The 23,995-nt window shown below is 47.7% G+C and overlaps 1 protein-coding gene across 2 annotated transcripts in view; it reads right to left on the bottom strand.

The window, feature by feature from the left end:
* Nucleotides 1–23,995, bottom strand: part of TRAPPC8 (trafficking protein particle complex subunit 8) — a 1,257,619-nt gene that overhangs the window by 212,998 nt on the left and 1,020,626 nt on the right. For both annotated transcript variants that reach the window (XM_085605699.1, XM_085605700.1), the window contains one exon: nucleotides 17,190–17,369. In XM_085605699.1, coding sequence (XP_085461825.1) covers nucleotides 17,190–17,369 — 180 coding nt within the window. The remainder of the gene's footprint in view (nucleotides 1–17,189; nucleotides 17,370–23,995) is intronic.

Below are 23,995 nucleotides of genomic sequence, written 5' to 3'. Positions count from 1 at the left end.
GGCATTTGCACACTGTTCCACCAAAAGAAAGGGAAGAAAAAGGGGCCTAAGAAGGCCCGTAGCAAGGATCGGATCCGCGTTGCGCGCGGAAAAGGAAAAAACTGACGTAGGCGCGCCGGGGCGGGTCTTATGTGACCTCGCTGACATCACGTATGCGGACGACGCCTGAGGGGAGTCGCGTGATGACGCCCCGGCGCACAGGGATGCTGTGGCAAGAAATGTTTCCGGATCCAGTCTCACGGCTGGGGATAATTCTACGTGAAGGAATCTGCGGCTAGTAGTCTCTATCAGATATCTTCGTTTTTTTGTGTGAATTTCCATGTTTTTTAATGCTAAATACTAATTATAACGTCCTTCAAACCTGGGTGTGTTTGTGACTGGCTGCGTGGGTGCAAGAGTGGCTGTGTGGGTGTGTGAGTGTATCTGTGAGTAGGTGAGCTGGTGTGTGAGTAGTGTTCTGGGTCTCTGACTGGGTGTGAGTGGCTGTATGGGCATGTGAGCGTTTTAGTGAGTTTGTCAATGTTTGAGTAGGTGTGCAAGTGGGTGCATGAGCTGTTTTGTGAGTCTCAGAGGGTGTGTGAGTGGCTGCGTGGGAGTGTACATAGGTGTGTTAGTGGGTTTTGTGAGTGGGTTTATTAGTTTAATTGGGTTCTAGATCAGCGGATCCATTGCAGAGTCACATGGGGGCCATGCCGAGCGTCACTGTGGCTGTATGGGTGTGTGAGTTGTTTCGTGGGTATGTAAGTGGAAGTGTGAGTTGGTGTGGGTGTGTGAGTGACTGTATAGGTGTGTGAGTGGTGATCTGGATCTCTCAGTGGGTGTATGAGTGGTTGTGTTAGTAGGTGTATTTTTTTTATTGGGTTGTGGATCTGCAGATCCATCGCCGATTTACATGGGGGGGGGGGGGGGCTGTGTTGCAGTGGATCCGCGGAGCCTCGTTCTGCCAAAATAAAAAACAAAAAAAACATTTTGGGATAATTTCTTGCCCAAGATGGGTCCTTCACAGACCCCTCATTCAATCCCATGGGGTCAAGCCATCTCTATCCTGACCCCTTATATCCTATTTACACTTTATTATCTCCTCAGGGAACCATGTCCTGATTGACAAAATGACGGTTGCAACTTTTTTCTGAGGTTGTGGCCAGTCAATCACAGCACTGCTCTTGGGGGGTGGATCAAGATATACATAAATATCTTTTCTTCAAAAACTCCAAAACTAATTAACAGATTTACAACAAATTACAAAAAAACACTTTTTAGACCAAGATCTAGCTTTCTGATAAATATGGTGTACTTCCGTTGAGTGGTTCAGGCTATAGTGTAAAATCACTACTTGAAATTGCATGTGGAAAACCTGTTATGGGACCCTGTTTCTCGGTACCCACTTGAAGAATCACCCTGAAACTTTCCAGACACCAGCTAAAGTGACTGGCACACTAGTTTGAAAAAATATGTTAAGATTCATTAAACAGTGCCAAAGTTATTAGCAAAACAAAAAATGCTTTTTTTATGGAAACTAGGTCCTAACTACAACTACCTACTGGAGACCTTGCGATGGATGGATGGATGGATATATATATATATATATTTGCACTGCCGGATGGACATTTTTGGCACCAGCGTTGATGCTGTCGACAGCCATGCGGTCTGTTGGATACCGGCCATTTGACCGATTCCTGCGTTGTGTGTCATTGTATCCAGCGGTTAGACGAGGGGCCCTGCAAAGGTAACCAGTACGACATTGACATCCACAAAACCGGGAGGAGAAAGGAAAAACCCTATTGACTGTTGGCGCACTTTGAGAAATGCCTATGGGAGGAACTATATGAAACGCTATAATTTTTCCATTTGGATTGTGATTGATAGTGCGCTTTCTTACAGGGAAAAGTTCTGAATATCGAACTGATGGGGCGATGCCATTGGCCCAGAGTTAACCAATCTTCCGCCTCCCAACATATAAGGCAACCAATGAAGAGCCAGGATGCTAAACAAAAGCACGGATATGTCAGTGCCGTTTTTAATGCAAAGCAAGCAGGAAGAAGGCCCATTGCCGAAACAAGTCCTTGCGGATTAACAATAAAAGTTACCTGAGCGGACCCCGTGAGTTCAGTGTTTCTTTGAAACAGGAGCGCGTATATTCTGTATTTCAAGTTAAAGCAAATGCTTTGGTTCCAGCGGGCGGGAGCAGTCAAAGTGTGCTCCCGCCCACTCAAAGCAGAGGTTTCATATCTTTCTCTGCCAGCAGACATGCGGGCAGGGAAAGAGATGAAAGCATTGCTCCTGCTAGCAGGGAGCTGCATTTCTAGCAGATCTATGCGTGCAGCAGCAATGCAGACTCCAGCAGGAGGCGGGGGCTGGCTGGGTCTGTGGGGGCCTTGGGGCTCCCCCCTTATCCCCCTTGGTACCGGGGAAGGTCAGAAACGAGCAGAAAGTTGCAAGATAAAAGTGAAAAACAAGCAGAAAAAGGTAGAATAAAGTTCAGAAACCGGCAGAATAAAGGTCAGCATTGAGCAGAAAGCTGCAAGATAAGGAGAAAAACGAGGAGCAGGAGGCAGAATAAAGGTCAGACACTAGCAGAAAGCGGCAGAATAAAGGGCAGCAACAAGCAGAAAGCGGCAGACTAAAGGTCAGCAATGAGCAGAAAGAGGCAGACTATATGTCGAAAAAGAACAGAAAGAGGCAGAATAAAGGTCCGAAACTAGCGGAAAGAGGCAAGATAAAAATGAAAAAAGAACAAAAGGCAAAATAAGGGTCAAACGTGCAAAAAGAGGCAGAATAAAGGTCGAATACAAGCAGAATAAAGGTGGGAAACGAGCAGAAAGACGCAGAGTTAAGGTCAGAAACGAGCTGCAAGTGGCAGAATAAAGGTCAGGAGTGAGCAGAAAGAGGCAAAATTAAGGTCGGAAATGAGCAAAAAGAGACAGAACAAAGGTCAGAAATGAGCAGAAAAGGCAAACTAAAGACACGTTATCGGGTTGGATCTTTTTAAAATGCATTCTATCACAGAGAAAGTTTGATGTTTAAATAAGTATTATGCTGGGCATCAAACGATTATGATATATATAATTTATCTGGTTGTTTGTCCTTGAAATGCACTTTAGTATTAAGAAACAGTATGTCCTTCTAATTGATGTAATGTAGTTTATTTGCACTATAGGTCTCTTTTTAATTATTTCCTGAATTAAGTAAGGTATAATATTGTGGTATGCTTTTATTTTTTGTAATGCTGTAACTTTTTTTTTTTACCTGAATAAAGTTTTTTCTTTTTTTAAACCATGAGATTATTTGAAATGTGTGCATCATTTATGATTTTTGTTGAGATCGAATAAAGACTGAATTGAATTGAAGTAGGCAAAGCAGTATTAAAGAACCACTTAGGTAAGGTTACTTTAGATCTACCCTAATTCTGTTTTTTAAATTGCGGACTTGCGTGATTGACAACTGCATGATGGACTATCAGCGGAGATTCTATGATAAAGAAAACGTTACTTGTAATCCTAGTTTTGCATGGTAGGTATCCTCACTGAAGTCATAAACAACCTGCTTGCCTACTAGCTTGTCAATATTATCATCATAATTTTCTTATACAACATGTTAAATACTGCCATTTAAAAAGAACTGAGGCTGTGATGCAAACTGTCAGTACAGTGCATGCTGGAAGATGGAACCTACTGGCCCTTTAAAGGGACAGAGTAAGCTGTTTTCAGAGTGTGCACTTTTGACCTAACTGACATGTTTTCCTTATTTTGCTCTTTCTCTCAAGAAAGGTTTTATGATAGTGTAGTACATTTTGTTCATCTAGGGCAATGATACTCAAAGTACTGCCCGGGGGTCGCATGAGGGTCCCTGGTCCATTGCATCACCAGGATGCTCTTTATTTGACTCGGCGCTAAACCTTCAAAAATTGTAAAATAAACAGGCAAGTATTTATTTAAAGGTACATTGAGGTTAAAGAAACAAATTAACTAGGAAGTCCTTAACTTTAGGAAAACCTTTAAGGCATTTTGCAGCAAAGATTTAAAAAGGATAGTGTCTTCAAAATTTTATTTAATTAAGATGCAGAATGGTTTCACTTTAGTACATCAGATTACATCAGTACATTGAGAATAATTTTCAAACATGGATTTAGAAATATTAATCCCTCCCACCTTGACAACAATGCCAACAGTGAAATAATGGGCAAGTCAGTTGTTATGTGAACTCTTTGGGTGGCCAGGGTTATTACTATACATGAACAACATTATACTTTATTAAATCAAACACAGGAAAAGGTTTTGTAAAGCAAACATCCTTACATCATGCAGTAAGCGATGAAGCTGGGGTTAATCCTACTTTTTGGGTTTTTATTATTGTGCAATTCAGGAACTAGATGTATATGCTTCACTTTACCTACACCCACCTTACCGCCAAACACCTTCCCCACGACCGACACTGCAGGCATAAATAGGGCTCTCGGTAACATTACAGACCAAGCTTTTTGACCCCTTGGAAAATGTTTGCAAGTACTCACGATCTAGGGGCTGCAATGTTATCTTTACACTGTGTAAAATGTGGTTTTGTTATTAAAAAAAAAATGCTTTAAATGATGACCTGTCTTATGGAGGTGTCATCAGATTTTGGAATACTGAGGTGCCTATCTCTATCTACAGACTTATACTATTACATTAAAAAAGTGATGCAAGGTCCCCCGCACATGGGTGGGCATATTCTAAGTTCATGAGTATCAGTGAGGGTCCTACAATCAAGAATACATGTATCTTCGACTGGTGAAGATGGACAATGACCACCAGGCAGGATGGTTAATTAGAAATGCACCGATCCCACCACAAGCAAGAGGACAGGATGGGTTGAAAAAAAGAAGGTAGGTTGCAAGTCCAAGGGCATCAACCAATCTCCTGGATCGAGGGTGGAAAGAACTTGGACCAGACTGAGCAGACATTCAGACGGTGAAGATCTTAAATCGTCCTGAGCTGACCTTCCTTTTAGGTACCAGGAAGTAGCAGAGGGGTAACACTCCTCGCCAATCCCCGACTGCGGTAGCCCTTGTTGGCCCGTGTGTATAGACAGAGGCATCTTGAATTCCTGCAGAAGGATTGTGGCATGAGGTGTCAAACTTAAGTTAGAGCAGGTGGCATGAAAGGGAGGGATACAATTGATGGAACTCCAGTTGAATAGAAAAACATCAGATCATACCCTGTTTGGCTGCATGTGGATCTGAAAGAGGAAAGCAGAGTAGCTTGGAAGAGCCTGCACTGGCTGAAGAGCAGGTGCAAGAATGGTGTCTTTGATAGTGTCCGCAGACTTAGTGACCACTCCATTCTCTAGAACTGTGAAACGACTGAGCTGGCTGCTGCACTGGCTGTGAGGACTGCCTAGGTCAATAGGCCTGGACCCGCTAGTAGCCTCCAAACGTTCTATACTGCTGGTGAAACGGATGGGTTTATAAGAGCAAACCTAGAGAGCAGGCCATAATGCGACTGTCTTTGACACACTCTAGCACTGAGTCAGACTTTTCATCTAAGAGCCTGGATCCATTAAAGGGCATGTCCACAAATTGCCATTGCTCGAAAATCCAGTAGTGCATCCAGGCATGTCACCCGAGCACAAGACTGGTGCTCATGGCATGGCCTGCACAGTCCACTGTGTCAAGGCTGACCTGTAGCACATATTTGGCAGCACTGAGGACATCCTCAATCGGTTGGACAGAGGTAGCCCTAAATTATTCTGGGACATCCGTCATATTTTTTTTTAGCCATGACCTAAGATTGTATTGTCAGCTGCCAGTTTAGCCCGGTGGTCTTGGAATGTGGCTTGGGCAGTTATATTTGCGCCATGCACGTATAACTGCCCAAATCACGTTCAAAGACTACCGGGCTAAGCTGGCAGATGACAATACTGTCTTACTGAAAGCATTGATTCACTTCAGCTCTCTATCTGGTGAAACAGACTGGAAGGCGTTAGGATTGAATTTGGTCAAAGATGCCATGCACTAGCAGACATTCTGAGTCACCAGGGGCAGTTATGCGTCACTTAGTCACTGGGCGAATAACAGGGAGAGCCATGCATAGTTTCATCCAAGCAGTCATCAAAGTGATTGTTAAAGCATCAGTGAAATGCAGCAAGGGCTCCGATGTGGCGGGCAAGGACTGAAAAATTTCTATCAATATATTAGACTTGGTTTCTATTGTTGGAAACTGTAAATTAAAAACTTCTGCCAACATTAGAACAACTATAGTACAAAAGGTACTTTCTTCTGTAGGCAGACTTGGTGGCAATTATAACTATCTCAGAAGAAGTGACCAACCTACTAGCATTTTGTAGATCTACGTATAATCCAGCATCAGTAGCTCCTCTCACTTCTCAGGGGGTAAAGTAGTTTTTATTGCAGGCTTAGCACCAAAACTAAAATGCCCTTGCCAATGTATCAACCTTGAGAGGAACAGCAACTCCTAAATATATGGAACTAGATAACATCTCTTGTCTATTGACATGAGCTGATTCTGATGTGTAAAATTAGAAAGACGAATAGCAAAACTGGGTAAAAGATGGGAAATGAGGGCCAATACCAATGTATAGCATGTTCAACAAATTCGAGGGCATAACTTCCTTACACAGAAGAGGACAGCAAGCAGACGGAACTGGCCAAGGGGCTGTGGGGAGGAGTGGCATATTGTAGACTCCCAAAATGGAGCCACTTCTTTTACTATGCCAATCCAAACACAGTATAAAGAGAAAGTCCACAGATGGTCTACCTTTTCCTTGTCAACCAGGGTAAAGTGCAGACATCCAAAGCAGGGGTAAGCCATCTTTGGCGAGATACGACCTGCCTGGATAGCCAAACAGGCAACGAAACAGGTTTTGGTCAGAGCCTTTGATATCAGGCAGAGCTTAAGCCTTGCAGGATGTGAACGTGGATTCCTCAGCCCACCAAAATGGACTACATGGCTTGCAGTAAGACACTACAAGTAAATAGTCACACAAGGAAAACTTGCACCAGGCCTTTAAGTAAAAGGGATTCATGTACTAAACATGCTATTAATCACCTTGCAACACATTTTGCTCATTATCCTGCCACAAACTCCACATTTGTATGTTTTTTGCCGTCACTGTTCATATCCTTCTGGTAACGACATAGTTTTACCATCATAACACTACCCAAGACCTTGCTGAAAAGAATTGTCACTTTCTCAAACTCACAGAGAAGGTGCTTATTTTTCTTTTATTTATGAAAATACACTACTTTATGCATTTTTAGGTCCTATCTCAATGCTACAGACATCTAGTTGCGCTGGAGAACACCGGCATCTTGCAAGGTATTGCTTTGTTTGTTTTGCCTTGTTTAAAATGTAGTGGCTGCCCGAGACCCTGCATTATTCTCTGCACTCATTATTGGATTCAGACATCTAGGACCGTTTTATTGATTATGCAGATTAACATTGTTTAAAACATCCTACATAAATAAGACGGCAAAAACCGAAGCCAAGCAAGGCTTCCCAGAGAGAATACTGCCGGAGAGGTGTTTATATTTGCGTGGCGGCAGGCATGTGACTGGTGCTTGCGCTGGCCTTTCATGAGCGTGGTTTGCTGATGAGTAAATTCTCCCAGGCTAGCCACATCTGAGCTCGGATGTAAAATACTTTTAGGAGTTAGAGCTACAGATATAACAGTTTCAAAATCCTCCCACGTAGTTTTGTAATTCAAAATGGCCTCTGTGCTCAGCGTTGAACCATATGCAAACAACAGATAGTTCTTTCTAGCCTCTAAGTAGTACATGGCGTGTAATAAGGTTACTTGACCAGTCTTTCATAAGGATGCTGCGCTCTTGTAGTTCTGTATTTTTATTTACCATCCCTATGCATTCTACTGGTTGATGTAGTCCTGGTACACTGCAGTTCATCCAATGCAACTCAACCTATCGTAGTGAAGATAATTAGAACAGTATATCTTCTGATGGATACATCTGCCAGTGGATTCCTCACCTTGTGAATATCCCTTGCGCCAGCAACATTCGGAAACTTTTGTAGCAGTCCACGCCGATGGGGTCGAAGATGATGTCACAGAGACACGGCTCTGCTCGCGACTCCGCTGACGTCACCGGCTCCATAAGAAGACCTCGTCGGCGTGATGACGTCAGTTCCCTTTTTTCCGCGCCGACGACGCCAACGGATTTCGGGAATCGTTGCTAGTAGCTTCACTTGTTACTTTGTGTTTTTTTCTGATTTTCTCTGTTCCTCTTTGAAAAATGTCGACGAGAAAGTCTGGGTTCAAGCCTTGTCGTAAATGTGGCAAGCACATGTCTATTACCGACCCGCACGAAGATTGTGTTTGGGGTTTGTCTTCAGATCACGATGTTCGAAGGCGCTTAAAGAAAGAGAGGCAAAGCTTTTCATCGCCAGAATGAAGAAGGAGAAAAGAGGAAGAAGGAGGTCTGGATCCAGATCGAGGTTGGCGTCCAAGTCGACTTCGGGGCATGCTTCAAAGAGTAAGAAGCATAAGAAGAAGAGGAGGCATTCCTCGCATCATCATTTCGAGAAAGGTTCGGCTCCGAAGTCGAAGTCGCCTGTTCGACGTCGGAGAGAGTCGGTGTCTCCTTCTCCGGTCCCGGCTTCACCTCCTGCTCCTTCTCCAGTGGCTCCGCCGGCTCCGGCTGAATCTCCGGTGCCGGTGTCATCCCCGACGCTGGTTCCATCTCCGACTCCGGTCCCGGATGATGATCGGCAGGCTCCGGGTGAGACTGTGACGCCGCTTGTTCCACCGTCGGCGCCGGCAGGCCCGAGTCCGGTGTTACCTGACCAGTATCCTGCTTTTCCTGGTCCAGGTCAAGACCCTACGTATTATCTGAATGCAATGTACGGGGTATTTTCAAGGGCCATGTATACCCCTGGTGCACCTATGGGTCCGATGGGTCCAATGGCTTTCAATTTGGGAGTGCCGCAGGTCTACCCTAAGGCTCCGTTTATGCCCTTCTATTCAGCGACGCCGTCTTGGCAGCTACCGGCGCCGAGGACATCGACGCCGCTTCCCTCTTCACCGGCGCCGACTCGACTTCGTTCGACGCCGGCTGCTCCGGCTGATCCGCGTTCGACGCCGCTGCCGGCGCCGTCGGATTCGATCACGGCGCCGCCGACGCCGCAGGTTCGGATTCGTTCGAGAAGGGAAGCACAGAGAGTGATGGATGGAAGACGCTTTCTGTTGGAAGAGGCTGAATAGGGTGAGTTGGCTGACTCTGACGATGTGTTTGATGAATTAAAGGAGGCAAGTGGACTGGAATTGTCTCCAGAGTGGGAGATCACTCTACCATTGGATGAGCACTCTAAAGAAGCCGCGCCATATCATGTGGTGATTAGAAAAGCTGCAGAATTGTTGGATCTCCAATTGGCGACAACGGAATTTAAATATTCTTACTGAGGTGTTGCATTCACCTGCTTCTGCCTCGGAGCCTTTGTTGCCTTTTAACAAAGCTATTATGGAACCTGTGCTGGAGGTATGGCGCAAACCTTTTTCAGCTCCTGCAGTCTCAAGAGCAGTCGCAAGGAGATATAGAGGGGCTCCAGGGGATCCTGAATTTTTAACTTCGCACCCTTCGCCTGAGAGCTTGGTGGTTCAGGCGGCTTGTTCGGGGCGATCTAAAGGGGCATTTCCTCAGGTTCCAGGAGACAGGGAGGCCAAGAAGGTGGACCAATCGTCCAAAAAGGTCTTTTCATCGGCCAGTATGGCTCTAAAGTCATCAAATGCAACGTGTTTGTTGGGGCGCTATATACATGCGCTTATGGACTCGGCAAAGAAATTGGCACCGAAGCTGTCAGAAGAGGATAGGGCAGGCTTCAATGAAGTATTATCTGATGCCCAGGCGGCTGCTCGCCAAGTTATCCAAAGTGGTCTGGACGCAGCTGACTCAGTTGCCAGAGTTATGGGGTCTTCGGTTGCCACCAGGAGGGGTGCGTGGCTGAAGTCTTCTGAATTCTCTTCTGATGTGCAGTCGACTTTATTGGACTTACCTTTTGATGGGTCAGGTTTGTTCGGGAAGAAGGCAGATGCTGCTCTCAAACGCTTTAAAGAAAGTAAGGCTACGGCTAGGTCGTTGGGCCTTCAATTCCAGCCGAGAGGAACTTTCAAAAGGTATAGAGGTTTTGGAAGGGCGACGTTTCGCACTTATAGACCAAACCAGCAGCAGCAGCAGAACAGCAGCAAGGTTCTTCGTCCAGGGGATACAGGGGAAGGATCAGGGGTCGCTCACGTGGCCGTCAACTCTCCTCCTCCTCCTCTTCCTCTTCCTCAGCCCCTCCCACCACCGCAAAGCAGCCCTAGATCCGACATTCCGGATCATGCTGGTCCTGTGGGGGGCCGGCTTACCCATTTTCTGCAACATTGGGAGTCTGTAACTACGGATCTCTGGGTTCTGAATCTTGTAGAAAATGGGTACGCCCTTCCCTTTCGGGAATTCCCTCCAAATTACCCTCCTTGCCAGGGAGCTTGCTCGGAGGACCACCGTCTTCTCCTGCAGGAGGAAGTTCTGGAGCTGTTTCAAAAAGGTGCGATAGAGGAGGTTCCAGAGCGGGAGAGGGGTCAGGGATGCTACTCCCGGTATTTTCTGATCCCGAAAAAGGACGGCAGATTGCATCCAATATTGGACCTCAGAATCTTGAACTTTTACCTGAAGCAGGAGAAGTTCAAGATGCTCACTCTTGCGCAGGTTCTGCAGGCGCTGAATCAGGAAGATTGGATGGTGTCGCTCGACTTGCAGGATGCGTATTTCCACATCCCCATCCTGAAGTCGCACAGGAAGTACCTCCGGTTTACGGTAGGGTCGCAACATTATCAGTTTGCGGTCCTCCCGTTTGGTCTTACTTCGGCACCTCGAGTCTTCACAAAGGTGATGGCAGTGGTAGCAGCCCATCTCAGAAGGTCGGGGATTTCAGTTTTCCCTTATTTAGACGACTGGCTGATCAAGGCGGAGTTGTCGGAGAAGGTGCTGTGTCATCTGCAAGATACGACTCGGCTGTTGTACAGATTGGGTTTTTCGATCAATGTGCCCAAATCTCACCTGGTGCCCTCTCAGCGCAACCTGTTCATAGGTGCGGTACTTGACACTACTGTGTGTCGAGCATTCCTTCCTCCTCAAAGGGTTCTCGACATACAGGAAATGATTCCTTTATTTTACAACGGAGCGGTTGTTCCAGTTCTGAAGGTCCTTCGTCTGCTCGGTCTGTTCGCTTCCTGCATTCTGTTGGTCAACCATGCACGCTGGCACATGAGGGCGCTCCAGTGGTGCCTCCGCAAGCAGTGGTATCAGCACAAGGGAAATCTCAGGGAGTCTGTGAGGATCTCCGGAGAAGCTGCGGCGGATCTATCATGGTGGAGCGTGGAGGGCAATCTGTCCCAAGGAAAGCCCTTTCATCTACCTCCATCGGTGACAACAGTGATAACGGATGCATCCACCTTAGGGTGGGGTGCTCATCTGGGGGATCTGGAGATCAAGGGTCTTTGGTCTCCAGAGGAAAGGTTGCTTCACATAAACCTTCTGGAATTGCGGGCGATACGCTTGGCACTCAAGGCCTTTCTTCCTTCCCTTCGCGGTCAGTCTGTTCAAGTCCTGACGGACAACACTACCACGATGTGGTATATAAACAAACAGGGAGGAGTGGGGTCTCTTTGTCTTTGCAGAGAGGCTCTACGTCTATGGTCCTGGGCTCAGGACCATCAGATTTGTCTGATGGACCATCAGATTTGTCTGATGGCAAATTATCTGGCCGGAGTTCTGAACGTGCGTGCGGACAGTCTCAGTCGGCAGTTCTCCGCCGACCACGAGTGGAGGCTTCATCCGGAGGTGGTTCGTCACGTCTTCCGGATGTGGGGAACTCCTCGGGTGGACCTGTTCGCCACTCACGAGAATGCTCACTGCCCGTCATTCTGCAGTCTCCAGTATCCGATGCAGGGAGCGTTGGGGGACGCGTTTCAGTTGAGTTGGAGATCGACTCCTTTACGCGTTTCCTCCCATACCCTTGATTCCTCGGGTTCTGAGGAAGATTCGCCAAGACCGGGCCCAAGTCATATTGATCGCCCCGGATTGGCCAAGAAGGGTGTGGTACACAGATCTTCTCCACCTCTCCTCGTGCCCTCCGCTCAGTCTCCTTCTGAGGGCAGACCTCCTCTCGCAGTCGGAGGGGCAGGTTCTACACCCCCACCTCCAGAGCTTACACCTTCGTGCCTGGAGATTGAACGGGGCAACCTGAATTCTTTCTCTCTCCCGCCGGATGTGGTGGATGTTATTTTATCGGCCAGGCGACACTCCACCAAATCTATTTATTCATATAGGTGGTCTAAATTTGTTCTCTGGTGTGAAGAGAGGTCCATTGATCCCTTGAAGGCTCATTTGTCTAATATTCTACAGTTTGCCCTTTCTCTTGCTCAGCAAGGCTTTGCTGTGGCTACTGTGAAAGGATATTTGTCGGCTTGATCGGCTTTCCTTTGTTTGCCGGATCAGCCGTCGCTGTTTAAGTCTCCTATTGTTCTTCGTTTTATAAAGGGCCTTACAAACAAGTTTTCTCCTACTCCCTTTATTGTGCCTCAATGGGACTTGAACCTTGTCTTAACCTATCTCATGGGTTCTCCCTTCGAGCCCTTACACAAGTGTCCCCTGAGGCTCTTGTCTTTTAAGACGGTATTCCTCGTTGCAATCACCTCAGCAAGGAGGGTAAGTGAGCTTAAAGCTCTAAGTTCGAAACCCCCATTCTTGACCATTCATGCTGAACGAATGGTACTCAGGACCAGGGCTCCATTTTTGCCTAAGGTGGTAACTCCCTTCCATCTGGGGAAGTCCATTACTCTTCCTTCCTTCTATCCTCCCCCACACCCTTCCAAGGAGGAGGAGAGGCTTCACCGCTTGGACCCTAGGAGGGCGGTGAGCTTTTACCTGGACAGGACACAAGACTACAGGATTGATGACCAGCTCTTTGTGGGCTTTGCTGGCTGCAGAAAGGGTCGTGCGGTGCACAAGCGCACCCTTTCCAGATGGATTGTACTATGCATCAAGATCTGCTACTCTCTAGCTGGTAAGGAGCCTCCGGAGGGTTTGAGGGCTCATTCTACCAGGGCAAAGTAGTCTACATCTGCCTTATCTAGGGGTGTTCCTGTGGAGGACATTTGTAGGGCGGCAACTTGGGCCTCCCTCCACACCTTCGCAAAACAGTATTGCTTGGACACCGAGGTGAGGAGGGACGGACATTTTGCTCGTTCCATCCTTCAGGATTTTCTGGTATAGGGGGATGGACACCCTCCTTCGGGAGTGGGGACTGCTGTGGAATCTATTCACAAGGTGAGGAATCCACTGGCAGATGTATCCATCAGAAGAACAAGTTACTTACCTTCGGTAACGCTTTTTCTGGTGGATACAGTATCTGCCTGTGGATTCCTCACTGACCCACCCGCCTCCCCGTTGTCCATCCTTCTATATCGGTATTTCTATGCCTGTAATTCTGTTGATGGGTTTTCAAATCTGTTTATCACTGTCAAAGGCATTATGTTATTTCTTGTGCTTTGTTGTTTATTTTTCACACTGAGTGTGTGCATATTGTGTACTGTGTATACTGTGTATATATTGCTCTCAGTCCGTCCGTGTGCCTCGAAGGCACGGAAAAAAGGGGCGGAACTGACGTCATCACGCCGACGAGGTCTTCTTATGGAGCCGGTGACGTCAGCGGAGTCGCGAGCGGAGCCGTGTCTCTGTGACGTCATCTTCGACGTGGACTGCTACAAAAGTTTCCGAATGTTGCTGGCGCAAGGGATATTCACAAGGTGAGGAATCCACAGGCAGATACTGTATCCACCAGAAAAAGCGTTACCGAAGGTAAGTAACTTGTTCTTTAGCAGTGATATGATTATTGTGTATTGTATTGGTCTGTTGAACTTTATTAATTTGTTTAAGTCAAAACTCAGACACTTAAAAAGAATGGTTTGTTACCAAAACACCCAGGACTGGAGCGTTGTACTCTTGAAACTTCAAGTTATATGGCAACCTTGGCTATCAGCTAGTAGTGAATGACTTTATTTAAGATATTTGGCTATAGCATGAGAAAGTGTTGGAGGACGTGGTGGGTCTGCATACAGACAGAGAGTATAATATGCAACGGTACATATTTTGAATGCATTTTTAATGTAGTTTTATGTTGCATAAAGAGACCCTGTGGTCAGAGCAGTAAAACATGAATGGGTGGAAGCACAAGGCATATTGGCCTCTTGAGTCAGTCAGTGATAACAATTGGCTTAATTATAAAGTTTACAGTAATGTCAAATAAGGATTCCTGGGGCCTTACAGTACTTTCTATTCTTACACATAAGAGGAACTGATAACAGTGTTACAGAACCTTAAAACAGGTTATTTTTGTGATTTGGATAATAGATGTTTAAATACCTGTTTACGCTGGGTGGTCTTACATCTGTTGTTTAGACTTGATGTATAAGGAGGAGCTGGTGAATTAGTGCATGTAGTTCATGGATATTATAATCAGTCCCGGTGAAGGGAAAGTTTTGAAACATCTTTTTCTGGATAGTGATACAGAAGGAAGGGTGTACAAACGGTGGGTGTGTGCAGCTAGGAAATGCGTTTGACCAAATACTGCCCAGATGTAGCTAATCTCCATCCCCATTCTTTATACAGATATGTGTAATGTTGTCACTGAAAGTCTCTGAAAGATGACATCACCTGCGTCTACCACGTGCTCATGCTTGTCAGACATAGCTTGGACACATCTGTGCTTTCTTTCAACAGGAAACGCCTTACGTAGGTCATACTTACAATATGACAACAAGTTGGGTCATAATTCAGTGTGACACAATTGTTTAACAGTAGCAGGGGTTTTTCTGTGTGGCACAACAAATGCATATTGGTGGGATGTATGTGTGCTTGAAATACATGCATCGCACCCAACTGTGAGCCTGAATCACAAATCCATTTCTGTGAGTAAGCGTGACTTACTCCTTATTTAGGTGGGTCTTTACTCCCGAATTTCTGGGAGTAAGATAGTAATTGTAGAAAAAACTATGAGAATCAGGCACTACTAGTGTTTATATTTTTTATTAATCAGGAACATAAAGCATTTCCTACATGAACCTACATGGTAAAATGAAGTACATTGGCAAATGGCTTGAAAATGTAGAAATGGCAATGAAGTGTGGTTGATGAGGATTTGGACTTGTACAGAGACATAAATACATAAATATTAAAGTTACATATTTCATTGAAGGACAGGATAGTCAATGATATGGGCAGTGAGTCAAGGCAAATTGGTTTAAGGAGTTAAAAAGCCCCCACTTACCTCATACTGTGATGTGAGGTAGCAAGTTCGAATTCCAGCAAGGCCATCACAGCCTTCCGAAGTTAAATTGTATAATATTAATTCTTGTGATGTGCAGCCCTCAGAAATGGTAGAATTATGCTTCATAAAAATATTTTTTTAGATTGAGCCTGCCAGACAGCTAGAAAAAAAACTATTGTTCTTTTTACCCAGAATGTAGGCCTGCCCATTGCTTAGCAGTGGTTTCCTTTATTGTTGCTCTCATTTGCTTTCTTCTTATTCAGTGGCTTGCTTTGTCCAGTTTGTGTTTGTCCCTTCCCTAAGCATGGCCTGTGTCCTTCCACTGCTCACTTTTAGAAAACTACTTTTTTCTTTTTGCACCCCATGAGTGTGCATGTGTTTTCCAGTTGCTTTCTCATCTGCTTCTTTTTCTGCCTGATCCTTGTTGTTGTCTCTCCTCTGTTTCTCGCACCACGCACTGTGTTCTCCCTCGCTTGTGTGCTTCTCCATAATCAATCTGTCCCACCAGAATGCACCTATCCCTCTCACAGTGCTTCCTGTTTCTCTCTCTCGCTAGTGTGCTGTGCCTCTCCCAGTCCCTATTTCTTCCTGCCCCCATCTGTTCCTCCATTGCCTGCCCACCCAACAGTCCTATTTTTAGGCCGAGCCTGGTTAGCGCATGCGCTGCTCAGCTTGCCATGCTGTATTGAGGTACAACATTAAAGTTTCCGCCCATCTTTTCAATTGGCTCCCGTCACTGTCCTTGCAAAATCGTTGCTTTTCATTTGTGAATAGGCTTTGTAGTCCATCCTTGGTACCGCCTTGTCTGCATTTGTAACCTCCCAGAAGGACAGGACTTTTTACTTGTGTTGTTACACGGTCTGCTTTATAAGTTGGCGAGCGCTATTTTCTTTAATGATATTCCCTATTCCACCCATGACATCGCAGCAGGCGACCTGCTTTTTTATTAGTTGTATTTAAATTACAGAGCGGTCTGCTTTAACTATAGCGGTCACGCTTATCTAAATATTTAATTTACAGTGTAGGCCACTTTCAACTTTAGCAGTAGCGCTTATTTATTTGTTCAATTAACTACGCAGGACGCTTTCACTTTAGCGGGCGTGCTACAGAACCTTTACTCCATACGCGCTTTCATTTTAATGCTGTCCGCAACCCTTTCTTTACATGCTGCCCACTGTAACCTGAATTTGGTGAGCAGCGTCTAAAGAACGGGGTGTGGCCACCACTACAGTGGTCTCGCATTTGAGAGAGTTTTAGCTACTGGCATTGAAAATTACAATGCCTTTTATATATGAGTTGCTTTAAAAAACACAAATAAAAGACATTGTCATTTACGATGCTATTAGCTTAAATGCTCGCAAATGCGAGACCTATTGCATTGAAAATGCTTCTTATTGTATGTGCCCAAGAATGCAGAATCAGCATTTGCTAATGTCAATGCTGCACACACAGGTTTCTAGATGTGGACTCATATCAAGTGTTTACTGTTTCCTGCTGGTCTTAATTTGCGATTTCCAGGTTGCGGATTCAAAGAGGCTAAACGTCTACTTCATGCTTCTAGTTAAAAGGTGTTGGGAGACATGCAAGGGCTGTGAGAACAAAAGCTGAGAAGGTAGGCTCATTATGGAATCTGCTCCAACCCCATGGGAAACAGCGTTATGTCTAGGACACTAGCTCTTCGGAGTCCATTTTTACATACACTCAAAAAAACATATTTTTCAAAGAATTTGTTCAGTTTTATTTTATATTGTAATATGAAATGCCCAGTGCATAAACACTACTAACATATAATTTTAGTACCTTTCATGAATTCTTGAAAACTAACATGCTAAAAAATGCAGCATATTTAAAAATAAATAGGCAGCTCAGACATACCTTCCATAGTACAATAATACTTAGATTCAGTTCAGTGCATTTCTGTAATAGCTGAATTGCTTCATCATACGAAGATTTTCCAGAAAATTGAGAATTTGCATGCACCACTTTTCTTTTAAGTTTAGATGATAGTAAGCTTCGGAAAAAGAAGTCTGCACATGGAGTGGTTGAACTTAGGATCTGTGAAATTAAAAAGTGTTGTCATAATCTGCTATCAATTATAAGCATCTCTGTAAGCAACAATCACTAAAATTAAGTCAATTTAAATTTATCAACTCGATAATATAAATCCAGCAATCCAACTACAGCTTTCCAGAAAAGGAAGCCTACATCTAAATTTTTAACCTGTACACAATGTGGGATGGGTAATAATTGAAATGCGTTTATGTTGTTACTAGCTGGTCAGTAATGACCAAAGAGAATCATGGGCAGAAGTGGAAACAATACATGGCTAGACACAGTCAAATTGTGCATCACAATGCAATAATAACACACTGGGATTAACTGACACTAGCGGTTGTGCAGGAGTATGGAATAAAAGTCCTCAACTTCAACTTAAATTGAAGCAGACTGGCGAAAGAATAGTAAGGTAACTCAAATTCTTAACTCATTCACTTTACCTTAACTTGCACAATCGCATTTTCAAAATCTATTTACTTTTATTGTGTTGGTGCACACAAGAAGATTAGAAGCAACACTGCTCCGTGTCAATGACGACTGTAAATACAGAGACAAATTACACACAAAAAGCAAAAAACAGTAATGATTACGCAGAAACTCACTAAGAAACAGTTACGTGTAATGCTTGTATTTTTCAGGGGGTCCTAATCGGAATCGCACGCACTGAACAGTTCCGGGGCAAATGAACAAGTTACTTACCTTCGGTAACGATATATCTGTTAGAAACATTAGTTAGTTAGATTCCTCACCTTAGAATATCCCCCGGCTTCAGGCTGGATCCGGAAAGATTTTTCATCAGCAATAAACTTGCGCGTCGCTAGGCGTCGTCTGCGGCTCCGCGTAAGTCGTCGGCGTGGTGATCGCCGGGATGACGTTGTCGGAGTACTTAGTCGCCGCCCTCGCGCGCTGACGTCAGTTCTTGTACATAGCTTTCCACGCCAGGAACGCAGAGCCATGCAAGAGACCGACACTGGTGCCAAAAATTCTAGCGCCCTGAAAGGGATGACCTCAACCCTAGATATCGGTTCGCAGAACAGGGAGGATGGGTGGGGCGGTGAGGAATTTAACTAACCAATATTTCTTACAGATATAGCGTTACCGAAGGTAAGTAACTTGTCCATCTGAAAGAAACTAGTTAGATTCCTCACCTTAGAATAGATACCCCAGCAATACCAACCCCGGTGGTGGGTCTGCGAGCCAAAATCACCCCAGGAAGTCCTGGAGAACAGAACGGCCAAAGAAGCTGTCTCTCCGGACTTGGCTGTCCAGGCAATAGTGTTTGGCAAACGTGTGCAGCGAGGCCCACGTTGATGCCTGACAAATGTCCTGCAAGGGGACTCCCCGGCCCAGGGCAGTGATCGCCGCTATGGCCCGAGTGGAATGGGCCCTCAGCCGTACAGGAGGTTCCGTTTTAGCTAAGGAATAACAGGCCTTGATACACAAAACAACCCACCGAGAGACGGTTCGCTTGTGTTCCGCCCGCCCCTTATTAGTGCCCACGTAGCCAATAAAGAGTTGGTCGTCCACCCGGAACTGTTTGGTGCGGTCCAGATAGAAGGACAGTGCTCGTTTTGAGTCCAGATGGTGGAGCCTCTCTTCCTCTTTCGAGGGATGCGGAGGCGGAAAGAAGGTGGGCAGTGTAACAGACTGGCCGATGTGAAAGGCAGTTACCACCTTAGGGAGAAAGGAAGGACGAGTCCTTAGAACAACTTTGTCCGGATGGACAGAAAGGAAAGGAGGCTTAGAAGAGAGAGCCTGGAGCTCACTCACCCTTCTAGAAAAGGTGATGGCAACCAGGAAAGCAGTCTTAAGCGTCAGCAGAAGAAGGGGACAATTATGAAGAGGAGCGCACATCAGATAGGTCAATACTAAATTTAAATCCCACTGAGGCATTACGAAAGGGACTGGAGGGAACTTGTAGGTAATGCCCTTAAAGAATCGAGAAACAGGGGATTTAAAAAGAGAAGGCTGATCAGGAAGCCGTAAGAAATCAGAAATAGCCGAAAGGTATTCCTTGAGGGTGCCCAGAGCAGAGCCCTGCTGGGCCAGGGGAAGAAGAAAGAGGAGAACCTCAGAAAGAGGGGCAGAGACGGGATCCACAGCCTTTGCTGTGCACCATGCCACAAATTTGTTCCACCTGCAGGCGTATTTCGATTTTGTAGAGGGACGCCTGGCTGCCCGAATAACATTACAGACTTCAGGAGGCAAGTCAAATGGCATCAACTGCCGCCGCTCAATCTCCACGCATGGAGGTGGAGGCTGGACAGGTTCGGGTGGAGGACCGTCCCATGCTGCTGCGACAGAAGGTCCTCCTGAAAAAGCAGTCAGATCGGGGGATCGATCGATAGACCGAGTAGCTCGGGATACCAGTATCTTCGTGCCCAAGCCGGAGCCACAAGGTTGCCTTGGGCCCGGTTGCACCTGATCTTCTTCAGCACTCTGGGCAGAAGTGGTATAGGCGGAAAGGCGTACAACAGACCGCAACTCCACTCGCGACGAACAGCGTCTACGAGCGAGAGCCGCCTTGGAAATTCCAACGCGCAGAACTGTTGACATTGCACGTTCTCTTCGGTGGCGAATAGATCTAACCAAGGCTCTCCCCACTGCAGAAAGAGGCCTTGCGCCACGTCCGAGTTCAGACGCCATTCCTGATCCATCATGCACTGGCGGCTGAGTTGGTCTGCTCTGGCGTTCAGAGAGCCCGCCAGATGTTGAACCACCAAGGTGATGCCCTGATGTTCCAGCCATGTCCAGAGGCGCAGAGCCTCCTGACAAAGGGTCCATGACCCCACCCTGCCCTGTTACAATACCACATGGCGGTGGTGTTGTCCGTGAACACCTGCACTACACTTCCCCGGACAGAGGGAAGGAATGCCTTCAGTGCAAGTCGGATCGCCCGCAACTCCAGAAAGTTGATATGGAGCCGGGACTCTGCCAAGACCAGAGGCCTCTGATCTCCGCCTCTCCCATGTGGCCCCCCATCCCAGAAGGGACGCAGCCATCACTACTACGAGCTCCGGTTGGGGTAGGGAGAGGGATCTGCCACTGACCTAATTGCGGTCCGTGAGCCACCACTGCAACTGTCTAGCAGTGCCCTCCGAGATCAAGACATGGTCGGACAGGTTGCCCCGATGCTGGGCTCACTGAAACTTCAGGTCCAACTACAGAGCCCGCATCCGCAATCTGGCGTGATGCACTAACAGGATGCAGGAGGCCATCAGACCCAGAAGCCGCAGCACCAACCTGACCGAAACCCGGGATAGAGGCCGAAAGATTGAAATGAGAGCCTGAATATCCAGGACCCGCTGTTCCGGAGGATAGACCCGGAACTGCGAAGAGTCCAGAACCGCTCCGATGAAGAGGAGCTTCTGGGAGGGACTCAGATGCGACTTCGGCACATTGACGGAGAACCCCAACAAATGCAGGAGGTCGGCTGTAGTCTGGAGGTGGGAGACGACTGCCTGGGGCGAGCCCGCCTTCAACAACCAGTCGTCGAGATAGGGGAAGACGAACCCCTAATCTGCGCAGGTGAGCTGCGACCACCGCCATCACTTTCGTGAACACCTGAGGGACACTGGTGAGGCGGAAGGGGAGCATGGTAAACTGTAAGTGCTCGTGGCCTACCGTGAACCGCAGGTAACGCCGGTGGGCCGGCAGGACGGGGATGTGGAAATAAGCGTCCTGCAAGTCCAACGCTACCATCCAGTCTCCAGGGTCTAGGGCAGCCAGAACCTGAGCTAAGGTGAGCATCTTGAACTTCTCCTTCCGGAGGAAGGCGTTGACACTCCTGAGGTCCAAGATAGGGCGTAGGCCCCCTTTGCCCTTCTTGGGAACCAGAAAGTAGTGGGAGTAACAACACCGACCTACTTCTGGGCAAGGAACGCACTTGATGGCCCCCTTGGCCAAGAGGGCCGTAGCTTCCTCCTGCAGAAGTTGCAAGTGATCCCCCGACATGCGGTGGTACTGCGGTGGCATGGCTGGAGCGGTCGCCTCGAAGGGGAGGGTGTAGCCCCTTCCGACGATTTGCAGCACCCACCTGTCCGATGTGATGGTATGCCAGTGGAGCAGGTGATGGCGAACTCTGCCTCCCACTGGCGTGGAATGGGCCTGAAAGCACTAGGGCTTTGAGGCGGATGCTGCAGGGGTAGATGTGGATGGACCGGCTCGTCGTCCCCCTGCTCCGCCTCGGCGGAATCCACATCCGCGACCGCGTTGAGATTTGTTCTGCGGCCTGTGGCTAGACAGACGTGAGGGGGCGCCCCTTCCTTGGCCACGAAAGGGACGAAAAGCGGAAGTCTGCGGGCGCGGGGCAGAGAGGCACAAAGACTTAGCCGTTGCCCTGGAGTTCTTAAAGCGCTCCAACGCACTGTTCGCTTTGTCGCCAAAAAGGCGACTGCCATCGAAAGGCATGTCCATGAGGGTGCTCTGGACATCTCCGGAGAAACTCGTGGACCTCAGCCAGGCGTGGCAATGTATCGCCACCGTGGTCGCCATTGCCCTGCCTAGCGAGTCCGTTGTGTCCAGTCCACATCGGATTGCATGCCGTGCCGCATCCCGCCTCCCGACACTGGGCCAGCACGTCCTCCACCGTATCCCACAAGCAGTGGGAGTAACGGTCCAAAAGGCACGCGGTGTTGATAGACCGCAACCCCAAACTAAGGGAAGAGAACAGTTTCTTCCCAAACTGTTCTAACCTTTTGGATTCCCGATCCGGGGGAGCAGACGGGAAGGAGTTCTGGGAAGTAGAGGCCTGGACAACCAGGCTCTCGGGCGTGGGGTGCACAACAGAAAACTGGGGTCACGCGGTGGCGCCGGGCCACGTTCCGGTCCACAGGAGGGACTGTGGTGGGCTTGGACCAGGTGCCCTTCAGAACGTCCGATAGTGCTTCATTGAACTGCAGCAGAGGCTCCGAGGAGCTTGCTGACGGTTGAAGCACTTCAGTGAGGAGGTTAGTCCTCACGGCCACAGCAGGCAGCTCCAGCCCGAGAGCTTCGGCCGCCTTTCGCAGCACCACAGAAAATGTAGCACCTTCCTCCGAAGCCACGGACGGAGGAGAGATGAAGCCAGTGTCAGGGGAGGTATCAAGACCACTGGCATCCCCTCGTTCGTCTGACAAGTCCTGAGATAACTGGCACTGCCATGCCAGAGGATCCTCAGACCCCTCCCAGTCGTCAGCGTCATTCGATTCCTGGTATACAGGTGGAATGATCGGAGCCGGGTGGAAGATGAACCTGTCACCCATCGGCGTCGGAAGCGGCGCCGCTCCGACACGGGCCCGGACCGGGACTAAACCGGGGAACGGTGTAGTCCGAAGGCGGCACCAGTGGGGTCGGCGCCGGTGGAGGGGTCGTAAGGTCGACCGGCGTCGACCGGGGTCCAGGCCTGGATCCCGCAGGGACCTGCGTCGTCGGGACCGGAGTCGACAACGGCGCCGAGGCCGGAGCCGCCGGCTCGTTAGGCCTCCCAGTCGAGCCTGCAGGGCCCGAAGGCACGCCGGCAGGCGTCTACGGTGGAGCCAGGCTCATGGCCACGAGAAAGTCTCTGATCTCCGCTGGATTCGCGTCAGACCCGGGGGACCGGAGGGTATGGGGTTGAACGGGACTCCAGCGGCTCTGACGGAGCCGCGCGGTGGTGCCACCCGAACTCTCAGCCGAGTCACGCGACCGTCAAGGGGAGCCAGAAGAGTGATGACGCCTCTTCGAATTCTTGCTGTGCTTCGACTTACCGGAATGCGAAGACTTCGACCCCGACGAGCGGTGATTACTGCGGCTTCGCGACCGGTCCCTCGACCTCCTCCTCGAGCGGCGCGGAGCCGACTGCCGGATCTCGAGCATCGTGGTCGGCCCCAAGGCAATAGAGGGACTGACGGTGGTGATCCGTGACCGACATCAGTCGGTGACAGGCGTCACAAGGCTTGAAGCCAGGCATCCCTATCGGCACCAGAGTCGAGGTCGACCGGAAATGGAACCAAAAGACTTCAAAAAAGTTTAGTCCAAAAGTGACTAAAAGGGTATGCTCTTCCCGGATCGGCGCTTACTGGCGCGGAAAAAAGAAGAACTGACGTAAGCGCGCGAGGGCGGCGTCTAAGTACTCCGACAACGTCATCCCGGCGGTCACGACGCAGACGACAGACGCGGAGCCGCAGACGACACCTAGCGACGCGCAAGGGTATTGCTGAGGAAAAATCTTTCCGGATCCAGCCTGACGCCTGGGGATATTCTAAGGTGAGGAATCTAACGTGTTTCTTTCAGATATTATAGAATAAATATGTTTCACTTTTTGTTAGAAAAGCCAATTTACCATTTTTTGGCAGGGCAGCCCATTCAAATGATTTATTGGCAAAATTACATTTATTTTCTTTGAAAAAAACACAAGCCAGACTAAAATCTAAAAATACACCTTCAATGTAATGATGCGAAAAATAAACCCTTCACAAGTTTTTTTTTTTTAAACAAGAAATAAAGTAAAATGGGCAATGTGATCCAAAATGCTTCAGCATTTAAGCCTGGAAAAACAGGCATCGCACCTTTAAGGAATCCCTATCCTCCAGTATCCCAGCAAGCTCTGTAGGTGCCAGTTGCTTCAGTTGTTTATTAATGGATGGACAGGAAACTGGTGTGGCAGC

The sequence above is a fragment of the Triturus cristatus genome, chromosome 5_1, assembly GCF_964204655.1.
Source record: "Triturus cristatus chromosome 5_1, aTriCri1.1, whole genome shotgun sequence".
In the NCBI taxonomy this organism is placed as follows: Eukaryota; Metazoa; Chordata; class Amphibia; order Caudata; family Salamandridae; genus Triturus; species Triturus cristatus.
Note: the sequence above shows the minus strand (reverse complement) of the source record. Positions and strands in the feature narration are given on the sequence as shown.